General features: G+C 41.4%; 1 protein-coding gene across 2 annotated transcripts; it reads right to left on the reverse strand.

Moving 5' to 3' along the window:
- Positions 1-1,136: 1,136 nt before the first annotated feature.
- Positions 1,137-23,048, reverse strand: LOC134355738 (UDP-glucuronosyltransferase 2C1-like). 2 transcript variants are annotated; one of them, XM_063066080.1, is made up of 2 exons: positions 22,961-23,048; positions 1,137-6,436 (listed from the first exon to the last, which is right to left on the reverse strand). In XM_063066080.1, exon 2 carries the CDS (start codon positions 6,409-6,411, stop codon positions 4,804-4,806), a length of 1,608 nt encoding a protein of 535 aa, XP_062922150.1. In that variant the 5' UTR covers positions 6,412-6,436; positions 22,961-23,048; the 3' UTR covers positions 1,137-4,803. The 2 variants fall into 2 exon arrangements, with proteins under 2 accessions (XP_062922150.1, XP_062922151.1); XM_063066081.1 differs by lacking the exon at positions 22,961-23,048 and adding an exon at positions 16,722-16,819.
- Positions 23,049-26,504: the final 3,456 nt, after the last annotated feature.

The raw sequence follows: 26,504 nt of genomic DNA on the forward strand, positions 1-26,504 counted from the left end.
AGGCTTTTCATTCTAGGACGAGGGAGATGTCTTCCTTTTTTAAAGAAAGGGGCTTCCCTTCCTCCACTATCAACTCTGCTCTTAAACGCATCTCCCCCATTTCACGTACATCTGCTCTCACTCCATTCTCCCGCCACCCCACTAGGAATAGGGTTCCCCTGGTCCTCACCTACCACCCCACCAGCCTGCGAGTCCAACATATTATTCTCCGTAACTTCTGCCACCTCCAACGGGATCCCACCACTAAGCACATCTTTCCTTCCCCCCCTTCTCTCTGCATTCCGCAGGGATCGCTCCCTACACAACTCCCTTGTCCATTCGTCCCCCCCATCCCTCCCCACTGATCTCCCTCCCGGCACTTATCTGTGTAAGCGGAACAAGTGCTACACATGCCCTTACACTTCCTCCCTTACCACCATTCAGGGCCCCAAACAGTCCTTCCAGGTGAGGCATCACTTCACCTGTGAGTCGACTGGGGTGATATACTGCGTCCGGTGCTCCCGATGTGGCCTTTTATATATTGGCGAGACCCGACGCAGACTGGGAGACCACTTTGCTGAACATCTACGCTCTGTCCGCCAGAGAAAGCAGGATCTCCCAGTGGCCACACATTTTAATTCCACATCCCATTCCCATTCTGACATGTCTATCCACGGCCTCCTCTACTGTAAAGATGAAGCCACACTCAGGTTGGAGGAACAACACCTTATATTCCGTCTGGGTAGCCTCCAACCTGATGGCATGAACATTGACTTCTCTAACTTCCGCTAAGGCCCCACCTCCCCCTCGTACCCCATCTGTTACTCATTTTTATGCACACATTCTTTCTCTCACTCTCCTTTTTCTCCCTCTGTCCCTCTGAATATACCTCTTGCTCATCCTCTGGGTCACCCCCCCTTGTCTTTCTTCCCAGACCTCCTGTCCCATGATCCTCTCGTATCCCCTTTTGCCTATCACCTGTCCAGCTCTCAGCTCTATCCCTCCCCCTCCTGTCTTCTCCTATCATTTTGGATCTCCCCCTCCCCCTCTTACTTTCAAATTCCTTACTCACTCTTCCTTCAGTTAGTCCTGACAAAGGGTCTCGGCCTGAAACGTCGACTGCACCTCTTCCTACAGATGCTGCTTGGCCTGCTGCGTTCACCAGCAACTTTGATGTATGTTGTTCTAATTTAAGGACTCACTTTTAAGGACTCTACAACAATACTATTTTTTTTTGTATTTGCACAGGTTGTCTTCTTTTGCACATTGGTTGTTTGTCAGTCTTTGTGTGTAGCTTTTCATTGATTCTATTGTATTTTTGGCCTATGAACGTCCACAAGAAAATGAATCTCAGACTAGTATATGCTGACATACAGTATACAGTATATACTCTGGTAATAAAGTTTCTCTGAACTTGGAACTACAGGCAATGCAACACATCCACTTCCCATCATTCCTCCCAATGCTGAAGTGCTCCACTCTTTCTAGGTAAAGTTTTTCATCAAAGTGACATCACAGAAACTGAAATAAGCTGAACTAAGATGTCAACATTTTGTCTATTTGAACTCTCCTTAAGTTAACTAGTCCAAACTATACATTAAATTTTCTATCATGATTCTATTCTTGCTTCTGCTATCAGGAAAGAGGTATAGGAGCATTAGATCCAACACCACCAGGTTCAGGAACAGTTATTACTCCTCAACCATCAGGCTCTTGAACTTGAGTAGATAACTTCACTCACCTCAAAACTAACTCGTGCCACAACTCATCGACTCACTTTCAAAGATTCTATGAATCTCAGGGTAATATATAGTGACAAATAATACAACGTGTTCTTTGATAATAACTTTACTTTGAACTTTGAACTATTGAGGAAATAGCTGGGGAAAAACCTATTCAATAGACAAGCATTTAACATGGCAAAGCATAGGCAACTCCAGTAGCAGTTATGTTAGAGAGTACAAGAGAAACAACAAGATTTGCCCATTGGCTATTAGTTAGCGGATGGTATGGTTGTGGGAAAAGGGAATAGAGATTCTTAGAATAGGTCATGTGCACACATAAAGTCTTATTCCAATCTTGAATGACTAGTATCTGAAAAGCATGTTCATTCATATCCCATTAAGTTTATTAATTTTGTTGTTTGCAACTACATTCATTAACCATATGTTATAATTTCTGAATAGCCATTATTATAATTCACAATAGTAGAAAGGGATACATGTTAAAGGTGGGAGTGAAGCTGGGGCTACAAAGCTGGGGGAATCAATGAAAAGCTATCCACAAGGACCGATTAATAATAACTTCAAAATATTGTTATATTTTTTTAAATATAATTTTTATTGAATTTTCAAAAAGAATACATGAAAAAATAGAATCTACCCTTCCCCCCCCATATATAGTCCTACCTAAAAAGAAAGAAAAAGAAAAAAAAGAAAAAAAAGAAAAGAGCCGCCTGGGTATTGGAAGGTTTCCACATGCTCCATGGGATTCAAAATAAATTTTGTATAATTATTCGTTACTTTCCCCAAGTGACCAAAGTCTTTATCGGAGCACTTAAATATGCCATCCTATCTTTTGTAAATAAGGGCGCCAAATATTCAAAAATGTTACATATTTATCTCTTAAATTATAAGTAATTTTTTCGAGTGGAATAGAACTAGCCATTTCATTATTCCAACGATCCATACTTAAATACGAATCAGATTTCCAAGTAACTGCTATAGTCTTCTTAGCTACTGCCAATGCAATTTTTATAAATTCTTTCTGATATTTATTCAATTTAAGTTTCGGTTTTATCCCTTCAATATCACCTAATAAAAATAATACAGGGTTATGTGGAAGTTGAGTTGCAGGAATTTGTTCCAATAAGATTCTTAAATTTATCCAAAAGGGTTGAATTTTAAAACAAGACCAAGTAGAATGTAAAAAAGTACCAATTTCTTGATTACACCGAAAACATTTATCAGATAGATTTGAATTTAATCTATTTATTTTTTGCGGTGTAATATATAATTGGTGTAAAAAATTATATTGTACTAATCTAAGTCGAACATTTATTGTATTTGTCATACTGTCAAGACAAAGTCTTGACCAATTTGTTTCATCAATAGTAATATTCAGATCTGTTTCCCATTTTTGCTTTGACTTATGGGTTCCTTGTTTAATTGTCTGTTCTTGAATCAAATTATACATACAAGAAATAAATTTTTTAATTTTCCCTTTTTGAATTAAAATTTCAATTTCATTAGGTTTTGGCAAAAACATTGTTTGACCCAGCTTACCTTTTAAGTAAGCCCTTAATTGAAAGTAACAAAAGAAAGTATTATTAGATATTTTATATTTATCCTTTAATTGTTCAAATGACATCAATATACCTCGTTCAAAACAATCTCCTATAAATTTAATCCCTTTTTGGTACCATTTATATAAAAGTTGATTGTTGATTGTCCATTGTAAAAGGAATAAGTCTGTTTTGGAACAAAGGTCTCCTTGCTAATAGAGATTTCTGTGTTTCATTATCAACATTTATCTTATTCCATAGATCAATCAAATGTGTTAATATAGGAGATTCTTTCTTTTCCCGTATCGATTTAGATTCCCATTTATATATAAAATCTTCAGGTCTATTTTCTACTATCTTGTCTAGTTCTATTTTAATCCATGCTGGTTTTCGATCATCGAAGAAAGATGCAATAAATCTAAGTTGATTTGCTTTATAATAGTTTTTAAAGTTTGGAAGTTGTAACCCTCCTAACCCAAATTTACATGTCAATTTTTCCAATGATATTCTTGACATTTTACCTTTCCAAAGAAATTTTCTCACACATTTATTTAACTCTTGAAAAAATTTCTGTGGCAATTGTATTGGTAATGTTTGAAACAAATACTGTAATCTAGGAAATATATTCATTTTTACAACATTGACTCTACCTACTAATGTTATTGGTAATATCATCCATTTGTCAAGATCTTCTTGAATTTTTTTCAATAGTGGTAAATAATTAAAGCTATATAAATTCTTTATATCATTATCAAGTCTTATACCTAAATACTTTATACCATTTACCGGCCATCTAAATTGGGTTACTTATTGACTATAGTCTCCTTTAGTAAGAGGTAAAATTTCACTTTTATCCCAATTTATTTTGTAACCTGATACCTTCCCATATTCATCCAATCTAGAAGATAATTTATGTAACGAATGTTGTGGATTTGTTAAATAGATCAAAACATCATCGGCAAAAAGATTAATTTTATATTCCTCCTGATTAACTCTAAAACCCATAATATCTGTATCAATTCTAATTAGTTCTGCTAATGGCTCTATTGCCAATACAAATAAAGCAGGTGATAGTGGACAACCTTGTCTAGTTGACCTTTTTAACTGGAATGGTGTTGAAATTTCAGAGTTTGTCACTACTTTATCTTTAGGGTTAGAATTTAAAGTTTTGATCCAATTTATAAAAGATGTTCCTAACCCATATTTTTCTAGTACTTTAAATAAAAAATCCCATTCTAATCTATCAAATGCTTTTTCTGCATCCAAAGCTACTACTATACTCTTCTCATCCCTTTTTTGTGCCAAATGAATTATACTGAGTAGCCGAGTTACATTATCTACCAATTGTCTATTTTTAATAAATCCTGTTTGATCCATATGTATTAATTTTGGTAAATATTTAGATAATCTATTTGATAAAATTTTTGCTATTATTTTATAATCCGTATTCAATAAAGAAATAGGCCTGTATGATGCTGGTTTAAAATATTGTTATATTTTGACAAAACTGAATATTCTCTCATAATTCAACAGGAGAAGCCTCATTGAGTTTTTTGCTTCTTCTTCTTCTTCCATGCAATGTTACAAAGTTTCTTCAGTGCTACAATCACCAGCACTGTGACCATGAGTAACACGAAGAACAGAGAGACAATCACATCCACACAGTGGTAAACGTACCAGGGGAGTCGGTAGGATTCAGAGCGCAAATGCCCTGCTCCTTTGTGTCGGGCAACATACTCAATCCAGAAAATGGCTCGCTCCATTGGCGATACCGGTTGGTCCCGGTGGAGAGCAGAGAGTTTCTTCATGTTGTCCCGGTAAAATGTGCCGTTTACCACCTCATTAATTGCCTGCAATAGATCTGCTGAATGCATGGTTGCAACATTAAGCACCTTTGCTGCACCTCGGGATTCCAATCGAAGTAAATTGTCAAACTGGTCAAAAATAAGAGGCATGCCTATCACTGGCACCCCGTGGTAGATGGCCTCGTAAATACCATTGGTACCACCATGAGAAATAAAGACCCGTGTGTTGGGCTGTCCCAGAAGGTCGTTCTGAGGGAACCATTTTGTCATTAATGTATTATTACCTATATTGGGAGGGATTTCTCCATCATATCTCCAAATCACCTTTTGGGGTATCTGAGCAAATGCCTCAGCTATTTCCATTGTAATCTGCATTGGTAAAAAACCAATATATGTCCCCAATGACATTACAATAAGACCATGTTTCTCTGAACTTTGAACAAACTTTTCAAACTCTGCTGCTAGTGGTTGGGCTGGTTTACACTGGAAGCCTCCAACGTACACAATATTTGGCATGGTGGGTCTTGGGAATTCAAATACAAAATCAACTCTCATCAACCATACATCAGCCTTCATGAGAATTGTATTGATATCTGTGTCTGGTCCCAAAAACTGGTGGCAAACTTTTTCATAGATGGGATAAATTAAGTAGTCACTTAAAGTGATCTGAATAATATATAGAATGACATTTTGCATTCTTTGAAGAAAGGTCATTTTATTTGTCAATTGGGAACCAGGGATTGGGGTATGGGATGCTGGCGATGGAGCTAAGAGGAAATGGGCTTCCCCACTGATAAACCAGCGCACATTATACACCAGTGGGACTTTTAAATAATAAGCAATCATTGAGCCAGAGATAGAAGCAGGGTCTGTAAGTACCAAGTCAAATTTAGCATCTTCAAGTTGCTTTAAAACAGGTTTGTTTTTGAATATCCCATCAATAATGTGTGCACTACGTTGATGATACTGGTGTAATGCATACCATAGCTGATATCGCAGTTGAAAATGTGCCCAAGGTGTCGTTCCATATCTTAAAACCATCAGTAACTTTTGTGCATAATTTTGAAACAATGTTTCTGTTTCATTTTGCCCAAGGTATTGTTCCATTTGGACCACAATGGATTGATAAAGGTCAGGCTTTTCTTTGATATACCAAGATGCAGATGGATAAATGATGCTAATGTTATGTGCATGAAGTTTCAGTTCTTCTACCAGGATTCTCATATTGACCCAATGACTTCCATCAACAGGTACAACCAATATATTAATTGCAGAAGACAGGGTGATAAAAGCACTCAGAACAAAAGTAGGCAGTAATCTACTTTTCCATTGGGAATGCTTCATGTTGAGACAGATTGATCTCCTACTTCTGTTGGGAAATATAAAACAAATTTCGGTAAAAGCAACATCATTCAGTAATGTGACACCTTTGCAATAACTTCACTCCTTTATTACTGTAGATTAGAGCTTCTACATAAAGCATATCAGGTGTGCAGTTTCTGCCTGTGAAGTCATTTTACTCATACCAGTAAACATATCATAACAAGACCATAATAGGTTTCATTACAATGACCCATAAAGTGGGAGATCTGTAAATGATCCTATTCTTTTCGACCAGCAACATTACCCATTTCATTAACTCTTACACAGAGTGCTCGACTGCTATTCAGAAATGATGCTGAGGGTAGGTGGTGTGTGCTGATATATTCTAAGTCACACACACAATGCTGGAAGAGCTCAGCAGGCCAAGCAGCATCTATGAAAAAGAGTACAGTCAACATTTCAGGCAGGCTTCCAGCATTTACAGATTTTCTCTTATTCTTCTAAGTCTGCAGCTTTCAAACACACAGGGGAATACATGCATACCTAATCCCCTCACCAATGCCCAAATTAATTATGAGGGCGGTGGGGGGAGGGGGTCGGTGGTCAGTGCATGCTCCTTACAAAACACCATTTAACTATAATTGGACACATTTGTTTGGGGAATACTGGTAGTCCTTGGTGTAACTATCCATCAGATAGTTTAGGACTCAAATTTATGTTTTGGTTTAATTATTTTCTGGTGTTTAATTTTTAGTTTGAAATTAATTCACACTTACTTATTTTAAAAATACCTACTTATATGAGGTGGCACAGTAAAGCACAGGAAATGAGGTAGTGTAGCAGTCAGCATAGCGCTTTACAGCGCTAGCTATAGGAATATTGGGGTTCAACACCTGCCACTATCTGCAAGGTGTTTTTGTGCCTGTATGTTCTCCTTGTGACTGTGTGCTTTCTGCCAAGTGCTCTGGTAGCTACCCACATTCCAAAGACATACAGGTTAGGGTTAGTAAATTGTGGGCAAGCTATGTTAGCGCTGGATGCGTGGCAGCATTTGTGGCCTGCCCCTAGCACTTCCTTGGGCTGTGTTGGTCATTGATGCAAACAGTGCATTTAGATTATGAAGACACGTAGACCTCTTTTATTGTCATTTAGTAATGCATGCATTAAGAAATGATACAATATTTCCTCCGGTGTGATATCACAAAACACAGGACAGACCAAGACTGAAAAAATGGACAGAACCACATAATTATAACATATAGTTACAACAGTGCAACAATACCATGACCTGATGAAGAAGTCCATGAGCACAGTAAAAGTTCAAAGTCCCTCAAATGTCCCACATCTCATGCAGACGGGAGAAGGAAGAAAAACTCTCCCTGTCATGCCGACCACAGTCCGACTCTGAGTCATCCAAAAACTTCGAGCTCTGATCAGCTCTCTGACACCGAGTACTGAGCGCCATCTCTGTCCGAATGATTCGACCTCAAACTCGGTCGCCAACAGCAGGCAAAGCCGGGGATTTTGAGGCCTATCCTCCAAAAGATTCCCGACCACACAGTAACGACAGCAGCAAACAAGCGTTTCAGAAATTTCTTCAGATGTTCCTATGTGCTTTCACGTCCATTCTCCATCAAATCAGAATTGTCCACGGCCCCTATTTAACAGATACGATATCATTTTTCACCAGAGAGCTGCGCATGCACAGGCATGCTGCTCTCTCTCCTCCCGCTAGTTCACTGTATGTTTCAATGTACACATGACAAATAAAGCTAATGTTTAATCTTTGTTTAATGAATGTGCGACGTTCCTTTCCATTTTTGATCCATGAATGTTTTGTGAACATGTACAACATTTTGTCTGTTAACCTCAGAATAAAGCTGTACACACAGTGTTGGCACTTTGGCTTGCCATGTCCATACTGATAACCTGATCACATTTACCTGTATTAGGACCATATACTTATAATATAAAACCAGCCAGAAGAAGATGGTGCCAGCGAACTACATTACCAAAGGTTGCATTTCGAGACAGTTCACAAAGCAGTTCCTTTCACTTCTTTCTTTCTTTCATTTTAAATCTTTTTATTAATTTTCCAAAATTATAAACAGAATAACAATTTTGCTGCAGAGTGATTGGAATAATCTTATTGTTGATAAGCATGTACAAAAAAGATTTCAAATAATACAAGTATAATAGACTTCCAAATTCTTGATATAATTAATCATAGAGAAAAAAGAAATAAAAAGAAAAAAAAATACAAAGAAACCCCCCCCCAAAAAAAACTAAATACTAAACTCAAACAAAAAGCAAACGGAACAAAACAAGGTCAGACCATTATCTTAAAACGAACATGTTCAGTAATGTTGTCAACTCCGCTCCTCTATTCATATATTTTAAGTTAATAAGAAGGATTCATAAAGGTCAAATTACATCATATGAAGATGTTGAATAAATGGTTTCCAAGTCTCTTCAAATTTAACCGAAGGATCAAAAATATCACTTCTGATTTTTTCTCAATTTAAACGTAATATAGTTTGGTAAAACCATTGAAATATAGTAGGAGGATTGGTCTCCTTCCAGTTCAATAAAATGGATCTTCTAGCCATTAAAGTAACAAATGCAATCATCTGACAGGCTGAAGAGGATAAAAATCTATGTTCTACCATTGGCAAACCAAAAATTGCCGTAATAGGATGGGGTTGTAAATCAAAACGCCAAACTGTTGAGATAATATCAAAAATATCTTTCCAGAATTTTTCCAAAAGAGGACAGGACCAAAACATATGAGTTAAAGAAGCCACCTCAGAGTGACATCTGTCACAAATAGGTTTTACATGGGAATAAAAATGGACTAATTTATCTTTAGACGTATAGGCCCTATGCACTACTTTAAATTGTATTAGTGTATGTTTAGCACATATAGAGGAAGTGCTAACTAATTGAAAATTTTTTACCCCATTTCTCTATAAGTAGGCAAAGTTGAAGTTCTCTTTCCCATTCATTTTTAATTTTATCAGATATACCTGGCTGTAATTTCATAATTATATCATAAATAGATGCTAGTAATCCCTTCTGAAAGGGATTTAAACCTAAAATTTTATGATGATGTCAGTAGGGTATGAGGTCGGGAAGGTAGGCAGCATGGTATTTAAAAAGTTTCTTATTTGTAAATATCTAAAAAAAATGGGATCTAGGCAAATTAAATTTATTAGATAACTGTTCAAAAGACATGAAACAGTTATCCAGAAATAAGTCATGAAAACATGTTATACCTTTCATTTTCCATATCGAAAAGGCTTGATCCAGAACTGAGGGTTGAAAAAAATTAGATATAATAGGGCTTGATAATATAAATTTGTTCAAACCAAAAAATTTACGAAATTGAAACCATATTCGTAATGTATGTTTAATTATTGGATTAGCCATTTGTTTATTCAATTTAGATAATACAAAAGGAAGTGAAGTTCCTAAAATGGAAGCCAAAGAGAACCCTTGTACAGAGTAACCTTCAAGGTTTACCCAATGTGGACTTGGAATTATATTCCAATCTTGGGTCCAAAATATAAAATATCAAATATTAATTGCCCAATAATAGAATCTTAGATTAGGCAGTGCTAAACCATCATCTTTCTTGGATTTCTGTAAATATTTTTTACTTAACCTGGGATTTTTATTCTGCCATATATAAGTGGAAATTTTAGAATCGATAGTATCAAAAAAGGATTTAGGAATAAAAATTGGTATCGCTTGAAATAGATATAAAAATTTAGGTAGATAATCATTTTAATAGCATTAATTCCGGCCATCAGTGATAGAGACAATGGGGACCACTTAGTAATCAGTTGTTTAACCTGACTAATTAACGGTAAAAGGTTGAACTTAAATAAATCCTTATGTCTCTTAGTAATTTTAACTCCCAAATCAGTAAAATAGTCAGTAATCACTCTGAATGGAAAACATCTATAAATAGGAACCTGCATATTTAATGGAAAAAGTTCACTCTCACCTAGATTCAATTTATAACCAGAAAAACTACTACTCTGAGCAAGCAAAGTTGATACTGCGGGAATGGATTTCCCCGGGTTAGAAATATATAATAGTAAATAATCTGCATATAGTGATAATTTATGTGTCTCATTTCCATGGGTAATGCCAAATATATTAGGGGCGTCACCAATAGCAATAGCTAGCGGTTCCAAGGCAATGTCGAATAGTAGTGGACTAAGAGGGCAACCCTGCCTAGTACCACGGAATAAATGAAAGAGGGGAGATCTTTGATTATTACTAAGTACCGAAGCCAAAGGAGTAAGATATATCAATTTAATCCAAGATATAAATATCAGACTAAAATTAAATTTCTCAAGTGTATTAAACAAATATGTCCATTCGACTCTGTCAAAGGCTTTCTCAGCGTCCAATGAAATGACACATTCTGGAGTTCTGGGTGAAGGAATATAAACAATGTTAATTAATCTCCTAATATTAAAGAAAGAGTAACAATTTTTAATAAATCCAGTCTGATCAGAAATAATTTGAGGCAATCACTGCCAATATTTTAGAAAAAATCTTAGAATCCACATTCAACAAAGATATGGGCCTATAAGATGCACATTCAGTAGGATCCTTCTCTTTTTTAAGAATTAGGGAAATAGAAGCTCGATAAAAAGATTGTGGTAATTTACCTATAGGTACTGCATCCCTAAAAATTCTACATAGCCAAGGGGTCAGTGTCGTAGAGAAAAATGTTTTAAATTCTACTGTATATCCATCTGGGCCAAGTGCTTTACCTGAGTTCATCGAAAAAATAGCATTTTTTATTTCTTCTACCGTAACAGGTACATCTAGTTTTAAACGTTCATTGGATGATAATTTTGAAATATTCAATTTCTTTAAGAATTCATGCATTATAGTGGAGTCATCAGGAAATTCTGATTGATATATGGAGGTATAAAATTCTTGAAAAGATTTATTTATCTCATCATGGTCAACCGTCAGAGTACCATCTTGTTTACGAATCTTAACAATCTGTCGCTTAACCGAAGCCGATTTCAATTGATTAGCCAATAGTTTCCCAGTTTTATCACCATGTATATAGAATTGACTCTTAGTTTTGGTTAATTGGCTTTCAATTGAAGATGATAGTAATAGATTATGTTTCATTTGAAGTTCAACTCTCTCTTGGTAAAGCTCCTGATTCGGGGCTCACGTCTTTTACAGGTATGGTTCTGCTACTGTTACAGCCTGCTATCTACATTTTCAGTGTGATTTCGGCCCAATCAGGTGATCTGGTGCTTTTCTGTCTCCGAGAATGTTCCACGAGGCTGCAACCAAAGCGTAGAGTATGGAGGCCAGGAAACCAGGAGACGAGGCATGGGCCTACGATCTATTCCACCTCTCACCAATTAACGCACAGAGGGAGATTGACATCATCGAGGTGGGTGAGCAGAGCAAGCAAGTGCTCAGCACCATCAACTAGCCTCTCACTCACAGCTGCCGGAGGCGTCTGCGTGTAGTGGTCTCTCACTCTCTGCTCCCGAGGGAAGGTCCTTGTGTTTGAGTGATCTCTCTGTCTCTCTCTCTCTGTCTCGCAAGGCTGTCATCAGATGGTACCGGAGCAAGGTTTAATTGAGGGTGAGTGCGGACTCAGACTCTAATTCAGGTTATGATGTGTTCTAGTTCTGGTCACTCTTTTTTGTAACTACTTTTGGGCGATTTGTGAATCTGCAGATAATGAACGATAAGCTGAACCATACAGAAGTATGCCTTTTGATCTTGTGTTAATGGTAATTGTGTTGTGTTGTGTTTTTGTATGTGAGGTGGGAGGGTGGGTTTGATGTTTGATGCTTTTTGAACAGGTTGGATCCATGGTTCTTCTTTGTTTCGTGACTGTGTGGAAAATGAATTTTAGGGTTCTATACTGCATAAATCCTTTGATAATAAATGTACTTCAAATAACTATACTTTGACTCCTTGATATACTTCTATGTCTCGCCTTTTTAGAACTATAAAACATAGGAACAGAATTAGGCCATTCAGCCCATCAAGTCTGCTACACCATTCCATCATGGCTGATTTATTATCCCACTTGACCCCATTCTACTGCCTTCTCCATGTAACATTTGACGTCCTTATTAGTTACAAACCTATGAACCTCCACTTTAAATATACTCAATAATTTGGCCTTCACGGCTGTCTTTTTAAGTGTCTGCCTAAATGTGTCTTAAATGTAGTCGCCGTGCCTGATTCCATCACCTCCCCTGGCCTTGCTGTCTGCCAATGAATTTTTTTAAAAGACAAGCAATAGCTTTACTTGTCACATGTACATCAAAATATCGAAACGTACTGTGAAATGCTTCATTTGCATCATCATTTGCAATGTGCTGGGGGCACCCTGCAAGTGCCACCATGCTTCCGGTCCCAAAATAGCATGTCCACTATTCACTAATCCTAACCGTATATCTTTGGAATGGGGGAGGAAATTGGGGCACCCAGAGGGAACCCACCTGGTCATTGAAGCACCTTCAATAACTCCAAAAGACTGAAGTTGGGTATAACACTGAAAGGCTTTTATTCGCTGTACACTACGACCTCCATGCTGAGTGTCTGCCCCTGGACTGAGGGGGAGGGGCAAGGCGAAATCACCTTTATTCAGGGGTCTGTGGGAGGAGCCACGGGGCAGTCAGCAGAGGGGCGTGTCCAGACAGTTAACCCAGTTACAACATATGTATTGTTTACCACATTCACCCCTCCTTTTTTTAAAAACAGTCCCGCGGGGTGAAGTGACACAATATTTAAAACAAGTATATTTACAGGTCAAGTCTATCAGGCGGTCGTGTCCGTTGCTGTGATCTACGTAGCACCAGTGGTAACTGCACTGGCGACGGTAGTTGTATTGGCTCTGGCCTGACTTGAAGTGCCAGCACGTTAGGCGTTGGTAATCCCTCGTGCGTGTGCGTCACGCCTGGTACGTGAGTGTCGTGTGGTGTCTGTGTAGGGCTTGGAGTGCGTGGGGTCTCGTGGGTATATATATCGGTGGATACAGGGTTAATTGCCACCATGGAGTGTTCAAGGTAGGGACCCGTTGCTCCTGCGGGCGCCAGGTCACGGACAGAGACCGTGTCCTCCCATCCATCAGGTAAAACCACGTAGGCATACTGGGGGTTCGCATGAAGTAAGTGAACCCTCTCGACCATTGGGGAGTATTTATTGCCCCTCGCATGTTTCCGGAGCAGCACTGGCCCCGGGGACGTCAGCCAAGTTGGCAGGGTGTCCCAGTGGTCAACTTTTTGGGAAAAGAAAAGAGCTGCTCATGAGGGGTGGCATTGGTGGCTGTGCATAACAGGGAGCGGATGGAGTGGAGTGCCTCGGGAAGGACCTCCTGCTAGCGGGAGACCGGCAGTCCCTTTGACCTGAGGGCTAGGAGTGTGGCTTTCCACACTGTGCCATTCTCCTTCTCCACCCGTCCATTCCCCCGGGGATTATAGCTCGTGGTCCTACTGGTTGCAATTCCCCTAGCCAGTAGATATTGGCGCAGCTCGTCACTCATAAACGAGGACCCTCTGTCACTGTTGATATAGCATGGGTATCCGAACAGAGTGAAGAGCTTGTGCAGGGCTTTTATAACTGACGTGGTAGTGGTGTCGGGGCAGGGGATGGCGAAGGGGAACCGCGAGTACTCGTCAATAACGTTCAGAAAGTACACAATGCAGTCGGTGGAGGAAGGGGACCCTTAAAGTCAACGCTCAGTCGCTCAAAGGGGCGGGTGGCCTTGATGAATTGTGCCTTTTCGGGTCGGTAGAAGTGCGGTTTGCACTCTGCGCAGACTTGGCAGTCCCTGGTCATCGTCCTGATCTCCTCAAGGGAGTAAGGCAGGTTCCGGGCTTTCACGAAGTGGAAAAGCTGGGTGACCCCTGGGTGGCAAAGATCTACATGTAGGGCGTATAGCCGGTTGATCTGCGCGCAGGCGCACGTTCCCCGGGATAGGGCATTGGAGGGCTCGTTGAGCTTTCCAGGTCTGTACATGATGTCATAGTTGTAGGTGGAGAGCTTGATTCTCCACCTCAGAATTTTATCATTTTTGATTTTGCCCCGCTGTTGGTTATTAAACATGAATGCGACTGAGCGCTGGTCAGTTAGCAGGGTGAACCTTTTGCCAGCAAGATAGTGCCTCCAGTGCCTAATAGCTTCCACTATGGCCTGGGCCTCTTTCTCCACCGCGGAGTGCCGAATTTCAGGGCCTTGAAGGGTACGGGAGAAGAACGCCACCGGTCTTCCCGCCTGGTTGAGGGTAGCAGCCAGTGCAAAGTTGGAGGCGTCACTCTCCACTTGGAAGGGAATGGACTCATCCACCGCATGCATCGCTGCTTTGGCAATGTCCACTTTTATGCGGTTGAAGGCCGCACGGGCCTCAGCTGAGAGGGGGAATGTGGTGGACTTGACCAGGGGGCGGGCCTTGTCTGCGTAGTTAGAGACCCATTGGGCGTAATATGAAAAGAAGCCCAGGCACCTTTTGAGGGCTCTGAGAGTGTTGGGAAGAGGGAGTTCCAACAGGGGGCGCATACGGTCGGGGTCAGGGCCAATGACTCCATTCTCCATGACACACCCAAGGATAGCAAGTCGGGTGGTCCCAAATACACACTTGTCCTTGTTATAGGTGAGATTGAAAGCTTTGGCCGCTTGGAGAAATTTTTGGAGGTTGTTGTCGTGATCCTGCCGGTTGTGACCGCAGATGGTGATGTTATCCAGATATAGGAACATGGTCTTCAGTCGGCACTGGTCCACCATCCGGTCCATTGCCCTCTGGAAGACAGATACACCATTTGTGACACCGAAGGGGGCGCTCAGGAATTGATAAAGCCTGCCGTCCGCCTTGAAGGCGGTGTAAGGGCGGTCCACCCGGTGGATGGGGAGCCGATGGTAAGTGGATTTGAGGTCTATGGTCGAGTACACCTTGTACAGTGCTATCTGATTGACCATATCTGTGATGCAGGGTAGAGGGTACGCGTCGAGCTGCGTGAACCTATTGATGGTCTGGCTATAGTCCACGACCATCCTATTCTTCTCCCCGTTCCGAACAACCACCACCTGCGCCCTCCAAGGACTTGTGCTTGCCTCAATGACCCCCTCCCTGAGCAGCCACTGCACCTCCGACTTAATGAAAGCTCTGTCCCCCGCGCTGTACCTCCTGCTTTCAGTTGCCACAGGTTTACAGTCGGGGGTCAGGTTGGCGAACAGCGGTGGGGGAGGGATCCTGAGGGTGGAGAGGCCGCAAGTGGCGTTGGTAGTGTGGCTGTTGGCATGGTGTTGGGTGGGATGTGCGGGACGGTGTGTGTGTGTGGTCAGTAGCAGGGTATGTGACGTATTCCTACAAAACTGGGGATTTACGACAGTAATTGGTGGGAGGGGCCCATTATACTTCATTGTCATGCTTTTCGGGTGACTCTGGAAGTCGAGCCCCAATAGCACAGGGGCACACAGTTGAGGCATGACCAGTAACATAAAGTCTCGATATTCTGTGCCCTGCATCACTAGCGTCGCTACACAACCCCCCCCCCCGGATGTCTGTTGTATGCGAGCCGGAAGCCATGACGACCCTCTAACTTACCGGCCGTTTTGCGAGTTCGCAATGCTGCACCGTGTCCGGGTGGATAAAACTCTCTGTGCTGCCTGTGTCAAACAGGCAGCTTGTCCTGCGTCCCTCCACCAGGATGTCCATCATTGACCCTGCAAGCTGGTGGGGAGCGCTTTGGTCGAGGGTCACGGAAGCCAGGGTTGAGTTGCTATCTTGGTCCGGCGCAGTGGGGTGCCCCATGAGCACCCCTTGGTTGTAAGTGGTGGGAGGGGGCACCAACCAAGATGGCTGCCCCAATGTCTCGCATGTGGTGGCAGTGTGCAGGGAAGATGGAAGCAGGCAAGATGGCGACCCCCATGTCTCGCACATGGTGGCGGCATGCAGGGGAGATGGCGGCAGGCAAGATGGCGAACCCCATGTCTCGCACACAGCGCTGCTCGATCCTGCTCGCGGTTTGGACTTACAGACCTTGGCGAAGTGGCCCTTCTTTCCGCAGCTGGAGCAGGTAGCTTGTCGAGCCGGGTAGCGTTTCTGGGGGTGCTTCTCGAGTCTGCAGAAGTAGCACTTCGTGGACTCGCAGCCAAGGTCGATTCGCCAGCGGGTTGCGGGGTCTGCGGCACCCACGAGGCCGTCAGGGGATCGCGTGCCTGGAGAGCCTCGGAGTTATGCAGAGCGGCCTCCAGCACATTAGCCAGCTTGCGCTTATCTTAAGATAAGATCAGCATTTTCCAGCAGCCGCTGGCGCACATACACTGACCTGGTCTCCGTGACGAAGGCGTCTCTCACTAGGAGTTCTGCATGCTGCGCCGCCGTCAGCTCCTGGCAATTGCAGGCTCGCACGAGTGTCTGTAGGGCCCGGACAAACTTAGCACTTGTCCAGACAGTTAACCCAGTTACAACATATATATGGTTTACCACAGTCACAACGAGAATGTACAAACTCCTTACAGACTGCAGTGGGAATCGAACCCTGATCAGTGCTCATTAATGCTATGAAGCATTTTTACTAACCTCTATACCACCGTGCCTTGTGTCCCAAAATGTGGTTTATTGATAGAGTTTACTCTTTATTTTTTGACCTACACTACACTTTATTGTTAACTATGACTTTATACGCATGATTCCTATATTCTTTTTACTACCTCAACGTACTTACGTATAGCATGATCTGTCTAGATGGTACACAAAATTCAAAGTAAATTAATTATCAAAGTTCATATATGTCACCACATACAATCTTGAGATTCACTTTTGTTAGCATGCTCAATAAATCTACAGAATAATAACCATAACAGAATCAATGAAAGACTGTTCAACTAGGGTGTTCAATCAGGCAACAAACTGTGCAAATACAAAAAGAAGAAATAATAATAATAAGTAAATAAGGAATAAATATTGAGAACGTGAAATAAAGAGTCCTTGAAAGTGAGTCTATTGGTTCTGGGAGCATTTTAATGATGGGGCAAGAGAAGCTGGGTGAAGTTATCCCTTTGGTTCAAGAGCCTAATGGTTGAGGGGTAGTAACTTTCCTGAACCCAGTGCTGAGTGGGTGACAGCAGTAGAAAGAGAGCACGTCCTGGGTATTGGGGGTCCCTGATAATGGATGCTGCTTTCCTACGATGGCATTTCATGTACAAACGTAGATGCGCACAATACTTTTCACAATGGTTCAGTACATTTGACAATTATAAACCAATACCAACGGAACAACCCTGGTAGGTTTATCCATGTTGATGTAACCTGGGCAATAGATCGCAATGCTCTATTGCAGGCTGGACTCACACAGTTGATAACTTACTATCAACCAAATTCTCTAAGGGTAAGAACAGAAAGTTCAGAAAGGATGCATTGTTTATCTTCATAAAATCAGAGATCCCAGCACAGAAGGATTTTAGATTCTTGATATGTCACATCGGTAGCACATTATTAGATTATCCTCTGATGCTGAGGTATATCTCAGGATGTGCTGAGACACATCATCGGTGATGATGTAACCTGGGGGTCACTGGGTGTTTCCGGTCTTTCAACATCGGGCACTCTCACCCTGGCGATCCAGCCAGGGTTGATCAGGCCTCAGCTTGTGTTCCAGTAGCACTGGTGCATGGGTCACACAACTTGACCCATGGCCATCTGGAGGCTCACTCAGCAGCCTCTGTGACCGTCCTGACGGCTCTTTTCTTTGCAGCCCCCGTAACGCCAAGGAGAGAGTAATTTCTGCACAGCGAGCAGCAGCAAAACCTCTATAGGATCTTATCGTGCCCTCCACTCCTGTCTCTGGCATCGTTCTACCAGCTCCTGGTATTAGGCTTTCTTATGGTCAAATGCCTCCTCAATCCGACCTTCCCAAGGAACTGTCAGCTCTACCGTGACCACCTACTTCGAGGTTTCTGACAGAATGACCATGTCAGGCCTCAGGGATGATGATGCGATGAAGTCAGGGTAGGAATGTTACCATCAGGAAGGAGGTACAGAAGCCTGAAGGCACATACTCAACGATTCAGGAACAGCTTCCTCCCCTCTGCCATCTGATTCTTTTTTTTTATTTTACAGTATATCAATAATAATCAAAAAACAAAGTATTAAAACTTTTTTTTTGGAAAAAAGGAAACAAAGAAAAAAAGAACCCCTACTAACTAAAACAGAGAAAAGACCTAACAACTAACAAAAATGAGAAAAAAAACCCATTTGGAGCACAAACCCGGAGCTATGCGCCGTACAATCTTCCATTAAAAAAAGACATCAAACTGCCAACCAAATCCATATACCCAAGCATCAGAAAAGGACCATCTTTATTAACTCAAGTCAAATGATAATAACGGGCAAAAGAACCCCACCTTTTCTCGAAGTGAAATTTAGGATCAAAAGTTCAACTTCTAATTTTTTCCAAACTAAGACATAACATCACCTGGGAGAACCATTGTATCAAAGTGGGAGCAGAGGCATCTTTATATTTTAATAAAATTTTAATAAAATAGCCCTTCTATGCAAATACAAATGCAATTACGTATTGGTCTGATATAGAAATACTGTGAATATGTTGAGGAATTATACCAAACAAAACTGTCAATTTATTAGGTTGTAAATTGATTTTTAAAGCTTTAGAAATTGTAGAAAAAATAGATTTCCAAAACTGTTTCAATACAGAACATGACCAAAACATATGTGTCAATGTAGCTATCTCAGTTTTGCATCTATCACACTGACTATTTACATTAGGAAATATTTTAGACAGTCTCTCCTTTGTCAAATAATAACGATGTAGAATTTTAAATTGAATTAGAGAATGACTGGCACAAATCCTCTGTTATCAAGGTCATATTAAGCTCTCTTTCCCAATCTTGCTTAATCTTAAGTAAAGGATAATTATCCTGTTGTAATAATAAATTATAAATTTTCCCAATAAAGCCTTTCACTAAAGGGTTCATTTTTAAAATAATGTCTAACAGGTCAGAGTCTTGTATATATGGAAAATTACTTAAAAATTCTTGTAAGAAATGTCTGACCTGAAGATGTTGCAAAAAATGTGAATATGAGAGAAAGTATTTAGTTACTAATTTCTCAAAGGACATCAATCGACCTTCTTGAAACAAGTCCATAAAGGAAAAAATTCCTTTATTCCTCCAAAGAGAAAAGGTAGGATCACTAAGTGAAGGTTTAAATAAATAGTTTCAATAAATTAAATTAAAAACGTTAAATTTCTTAAGATTAAAAAGCTTACGAAACTGGTACCAGATTCATAATGATTGATTAATCATAGGATTTATATTTAGAATAGAAATTTTGGCTAATTTTAGAGGTAAAGGAGCTCTTAATAATGAAGTTAAATGAAATTGTTTCACAATTTTCAATTCCAAATCAACCCAAGATGGTCGTTCCTTTTTATTGGTCCAATATAACCAAGAACACGCATAACGTATATTAACCGCCCAATAATACGTTCTTAAATTAGGCAAAGTAAGACTTCCATCCTTTTTTAATTTTTATAAATGACATTTTCCAATTCTTGGTCTTTTATTATTCCAAACAAAAGATGAAATAATAGAGTCAGCCTGATCAAAAAACTTAGATAAAAAAATAGGAATGTATAAAAATTTTGGTAAAATCATCACCATCTGATTCCTAAATGGACATTGAAACAATGAACACTACCTCACCACTTCTTAAAAATTTATTTTCTGTTTTTGCACTACTTATTTTAACTATTTGATATATATATATACTTACTGTGGCGACCCACTTTCTAGCACACACGAACCGGCTCACAACAGCGCGCGCAGGCAGAGGGCCGGCCCCAAAAAGGGCGCCAGGCCATCTTCACCAGCAGGGGGAAAATCCCGCACGCGGAAAGGGTCTGGGAATATGCATTCCCCACAGTAGTCCCGCCCAGGGAGGGCGGGAACAGGAAGGCTTTAAAGCAGGCCGCGAAGTTTGAATAAATCTCTTTCATCGCAACTCCAACTCACCGACTCCGTGTGGTTATTCTAGCGCTGTGTGTAGCACACCGCTACATTTGGTGACCCCGACAGACCAAACGATATTTGGGCCAGAGATGACCGACGCTGCATCTGTTCACGCGGTTTCGTTACAACTGCCAAGCTTCTGGACGCTGCGACCCCAATTATGGTTGGAACAAGCAGAAGCACAATCCCACATTCGGCAGATAACCTCGGAGTCCACTCGCTACTACTACGTGCTGAGCTCTCTCGACCAAGAGACTGCTGCACAAGTTGAGGAGTTTATACAGTCGCCCCCGGAGAATGGCAAATACACAGCATTCAAAGCCCTGCTCATAAGGACTTGCGGACTCTCACGGCACGAACGAGCACGCCGCTTAATGCACCTGGATGGTTTGGGAGACAGGCCACCAAAGTGGTGGGCATAGCCCAGTCCATCACAGGCAATACCCTCCTCATCGTCAAGCACACTTACATGGAGCACTACCACAAGAAACAGCATCCATTATCAAGTAAATCCATCATCCAGGCCATATTCTCTTGCTGATACATTGAGGCAGGAGGTACAAGAACATTAGGTCCCACACCAGCAGGTTCTGGGACAACCATCAGGCTCCTGAAACAGCATGGATAACTTCACTCACCTGAGCACTAATCTGACTCCACAACCTATAGACTCACGTTCAAGGACTCTACAACTTAATATTATTTATTTACTTTTTTGTTTGTTACTTGCACAATTTGGCACTTTTGCAACATGAGAAAATCTGTAGATGCTGGAAATCCAAGGGAACACACATGAAATGCTGGAGGATCTCAACAGGTCAGGCAGCATCTATGGAAAGGAATAAATCAGTCGGCGTTCTGAGCCGAGACCCCTTATCAAGACTGGAACAAAAAGATGAGAAGTCAGAAAAGAAGGCTGGGGGAGGTTGGCAGGTGATAGGTGAAACTGGGTGAGGGGAAGGGGTTGAATTAAAGAACTGGGAAGTTGACTGGCGAAAGAGATAAGGGGCTAGAATGGGGGGAGGGATTCTGATAGGAGAGGGTAGAAGACCATGGAAGAAAGGAAGTGCATTTCCAACACCTCTCTCCCCTTTCTTGATTTCTGTATTTATCTCTGGAGACAGTCTATCCACTGATATCTTTTATAAAACCATTGAATCTCACAGCTAACTCGTCTATACCTCTTTCCACCTATCATTTGTAAAAATGCCATCCCCTTCTCTCAGTTCTTCTGTCTCCGCGACATCTGCTCTCAGGATGAGGCTTTTCAGTCCAGAACTAATGAAATGTCCTCCTTCTTCAAAGAAAAGGGCTTGCCTTCCTCACCATCAACACTGTCCTTACCCGCATCTCTTGAATTTCACACATGTCTGCCTTCACCCCATCTTCCCACTGCAAAATCAGGGATAGGGTTCCTCTTGTCCTCAACTACCACCCCACCCCATTAGCCTCCACGTCCAGCACATAATTCTCTTTCGGGGTCATCTATTATATTCGGTGCTCCTGGTGTGCCTCCTGTATATCGGTGAGGCCTGACGTAGATTGGGAAACTGCTTCGCAGAGCATCTATGTTCCATCCGCCAGGTTTCAAACAAAATGCTGGGAAATCAGCAGGCCAGGCAGCATCCATGGAAAAGAGTACAGTTGATGTTTCGGGCCAAGACCCTTCCTGGATTTTGTATGTGTTGCTTAGATTTCCAGCATCTGCAGATTAGTTCTTGTCTACCACCCATTTCAATTCTACTTCCCATTCCAATTCCAACATGCCAGGCCTTTCTTCCTTTGTCTTCTCTCCTCTCCTGTCAGATCTCCCCCTCCTCCAGCCCTTTATCTCTTTCACCCATCAACTTCCCAGTTCTTTACTTCAACCTCCCCTCTTGATTTCACCTATCACCTACCACCTTGTATTTTTCCCTCCCCCTTTGTATTTTTTCCTCCCCACCCTCCCACTTCTTATTCTGACTTCTCATCTTTCTCTCCAGTCCTGATGAAGGGTCTCGGCCGGAAACATTAACTGTTTATTCCTTTCCATATATGCTGCCTGACCTTCCGAGTTTCTCCTGCATTGTGTGAGTGTTGTCTTGCGTTTTTTTGTACATTATCAGTCTTTGTTAGGTAATTGTCATGAATTCTATTGTATTTCCTGTAAATGCCTGCAAAGAGGTTGAAAATAAATTAACTTTGAACATTAAATCTTTGTATTGTACCTGTATACTAAATTTACCAGTTTCAGCACTGGGGTGTTTACAATACATTGAAAGCTTTGCTACCCTGGACTACAACTCACATGCTTAAGAACTCACTTGTGAAAACTGAGATACGAGATGGTTCTCTCTCTAAAGTTTGTACTTTTACTGCCAGCAAAATGTCCTTCATTCACACCCAGCTCCCCTACTCCTGCCCCCCCCCCCCACCATTCTTAGCTCATTTATGTTCTTTTGGAAACAGGTCCCATACTTAACAAGTTATTTTATCAGTTCCTTTCATTAATATCCTGTAATTACCAAAGTTCATAAATTAGATTCTATTATTTTACCTCCGATCACAGGTCCAGATAGTTTATGGAAAAGTGGAGAGTTTTTTCTACACCGTAAACAATCTAAACCAAAGTCCAATCCCACTTGTGATACGTTTTCAGTTACTATAGTAGTTTATGGAAGAGTGGAGAGTTTTTTCTACACTGTAAACACGCTAAACCAAAGTCCAATCCCACTCGTGAAATGTTTTCAGTTACCATAGTTTGTCCCTGTTTGGAAGGATTGCCTTCCCTCACCCACTTCCCTCTCTCGTTCAGCTAATCATACTAACTATTTGAATGCTCCTGATACCATTTGAAGACTGAAAACCATTTGGAAGATTGGTACTCTTTTCCGTAGGGGTTGCCTGGCCTGCTGAGTTCCTGCAGCATTTTGTGTCTGTTGCTTCGATTTCCAGCATCTGCAGATTTCCTCCTTTTTTGTGAATGCACAAATAACTGTTTTCATTCCGATTTGTCCTCATTTTCGTGTGAATAGATTATCGAACGGACATCCTCTAAAGCATTTTTATTGGGAAATTGTGCAAACATTGGAAATCTTATACCATAACAGAAATTTCTGGAAATACCCAACTTGTTTTTACAGCTTCAGTCAAAAGCCAAAAGCAGATGCTGGAAATCCTAACCAAGCAATAGTACAGTAAATGCTTTCAATTGCCTTCGTAGGAAGTGTTCAAATGCAGCTTACATGAGTAACACCCTTGTTCTAAGTTTACTTTTGATCAAAAGTCATTGATCTGAAATAAACACAGAACATAGAAGCACAGGTACAGGGTCTTTGACCCACAATGTTGTGCTGAACTAATTAAACTAAACCCTTCTGCCTGCACAGAGTCCACAGGACTCCTATCAGAATAAGAATCACTATCAGATTTAATATCACCGACATATGTCATGAAATTTGTTAAGTTCTCTGCACATTTGTGTATTTATCTAAGTTAAAGTTAAAGTCTGTCCCGAGCCTTGTGGCCCATCAGGCCAGTGCTTATGCCGGTTTCTGTGGCGTGAAGCGACTGAGAGTACAAGACTCCACCCCCCCCCACCAGATAGGACGCCAGTCTATCATGAGGCTAACCCCCAGCATTTGCCAGTACTCATTTTCAGCTGGGTGGACTGCAGCAGTATGTGGTTAAGTGCCTTGCTCAGAGACACAACACGCTGCCTTGGCCGAGACTGGAACCCACGACCTTCAGATCGTGAGCCCAACGCCCTAGCCACTTGGCCACGCACCACAGAGTCTCTTAAACAGTTTTATTACATTTGTCTCCCCTATTAGCCCTGGCAGTACTTTCTAGTACCACCTACAGTCTGGGTAAAAAGAACTTACCCTGTGATCTCTTTTGAACTTAACTCCTTTTACTTAAAATGCATGCATTCCAGTATTATATACCTCACCCCTGGGAGAAAGATACCAGCTGTCTACTCTATCAATGCCTCTTATTATTTTATAAACTTCTGTCAGGGTTCCTCTCGACCTCTATTGCTCTTGAGAAAGCAATTAAAGTTTGTTCAACCTCTTCTCATAGCACATGCCCTCCACTCCAGGCAGCATTCTCGTGAAGCTCTTCTGCACCCTCTCCAAACCCTCCACATCCTTCCTATCATTGGGTGACCAGAATTGAATGCAATATTCCAGCTGTGGCCTAACTAGATATCATGTTTAATCTTTTATTCATTCTATCAATATGAACTTACATTATCTTCATATTAACTTTTTTCTTTCACTGTACAATGTTGTTTGACCTACAAAGTTCTTTCCAGCTTTCTCTGTTTTTGGTTCAGATTTCCAGCATCTGAAGGAGTTTGTGCTAGATCATTCATCCAAAGTGGGAAAACTCAGAACTAAACAAGTCTGACCAATGCATCGCAAGTACAGCTCTTCCCACATCTACAAGGATCACTGTCACAGGGAAACAGCTTCCATCATAAAGGACCCCCGCCATTCAGGCCATGTTCTCTTCTCACTGCTGCCGTTGGGAAGGAGTTACATGAGCGTTAGGTCTCACACAACTATGTATAAGAACAGTTATTACCCTCAATTACCCTGAGCTGATTTGGAAAGGCCGAGAATGGCCTTGGGCTAGGTGGCAGGGTACAGGCCCAGAGCATATCACTGCGGCATGGCCCGGGTGCTAGTGCGGAGCACAGCCCAGTGTTTGGATGATTTAAACGTCGGCCCAGATAAATAGACTGAAAAAGCAGGGTGTTAGGACCGGGGCTGAGGATCAGGCCAATTCCTCTCACACACGTCCTCCTTTCTCCACGGCGCTGAAGCTGTGAGACCGTTCCGGCTGCTACGAACTTTATGTCCGCAAGCTTCGTGTCAATTTGCCCCACTCTGTGATGGACTGAGGCTGAGGCCAAGGCACCACTCCAGCTGCTCCAGGCTCTGGGAATTTGCTTTGGAATGCTGAGGCTTGCTTTTATTGTTGCATGATTGTGTTTTTTGTTTTCCTGCATATCGGATGTTGGTCTTTTGCTTCAGGTTTCGTGCTTCAAGCAGACAAATCTCAAGGTAGTATAATTTGTACATTCTTTGATAATAAATATACTTTGAATCCTTTGAATCAACCTTCAGCTCCTGAGCCAGTGTGGAAAACTTCACTCACCCCAACACAACTGATTCCATAACCTAGGAAGTCACTTTCAAGGACTCTACAACTAATTTATTATTTATTTGTGTGGTGTCCAGGGAGGGGTAGCCCCTCTAGTGAAGGGGCTTGTTTGTCCATTCTGGGGCAGCTCACTCACCTTTTGTCACAATCAGACATTCAGCTCTCACCTGCGGTTCCAAGTAGCCGTCTGGGTGACGCACTGTCCACACTCCAGTACACCACTTTAACAGGTGGTTTAAACCAGGTGAGCGTAGCTGACAGCTTGATACCCCCAGTGAGACGCGGACATGTCCGTCCTAGCATGCAAAGCCAGCTTCAGCGGTCTGGGCGGATGAGATGAACAGTTAGATCCAATGGCTAGGAAGTCAGTGCTGCAATGTTCTGTGGTGAGCAAGGGCATGACAAGGCACAGAAGATGTTATGGTCATCCACTGCAGCCAAGGAACACCCTGATTTATGATGCTCCACCTGGACTTCTGCAGTCAAGAGAGTGGAACTGCCCCAGTGCAACAGCATTCCACTTTTAAAATTCCCACCTCAGGTTTCCTTTCATCATGGGACAAGATGGACAACCACAGCTTATTTATTATTATTTTGCTTTTCTTTTTGTATGTTCACAATTTGTCATCTTTTACACATTCATTGTTTGTCCATCTTTGTGCATACTTTTCCTTTGATTCTATTATAGCTTTTGTATCTATTGTGAATGCCCACAAGAAAATAGACCTCAGGGTATGGTGACATATATGTACTTTGATAATAAATGTATTTGTTCTTGGAACTTTGAACTTAGGGTGAATAGTCTTACATTCTTATTAAGAGGAGACAAGAGGAGCAAACTGAACAATAGCAAACCTTCCAATGGTCCATAGAGATTCAATCCAGTTTGAAACTATATTATTGCAATAGGGTATCCTCAATGCTCAGAT

The sequence above is a fragment of the Mobula hypostoma genome, chromosome 13 (assembly GCF_963921235.1).
Source record: "Mobula hypostoma chromosome 13, sMobHyp1.1, whole genome shotgun sequence".
Classification (NCBI taxonomy): Eukaryota; Metazoa; Chordata; class Chondrichthyes; order Myliobatiformes; family Myliobatidae; genus Mobula; species Mobula hypostoma.

What these genes read in the sequence shown, in the direction of transcription:
- LOC134355738 (XM_063066080.1), bottom strand. Translation starts at nt 6,411, where the DNA reads ATGAAGCATTCCCAATGGAAAAGTAGATTACTGCCTACTTTTGTTCTG.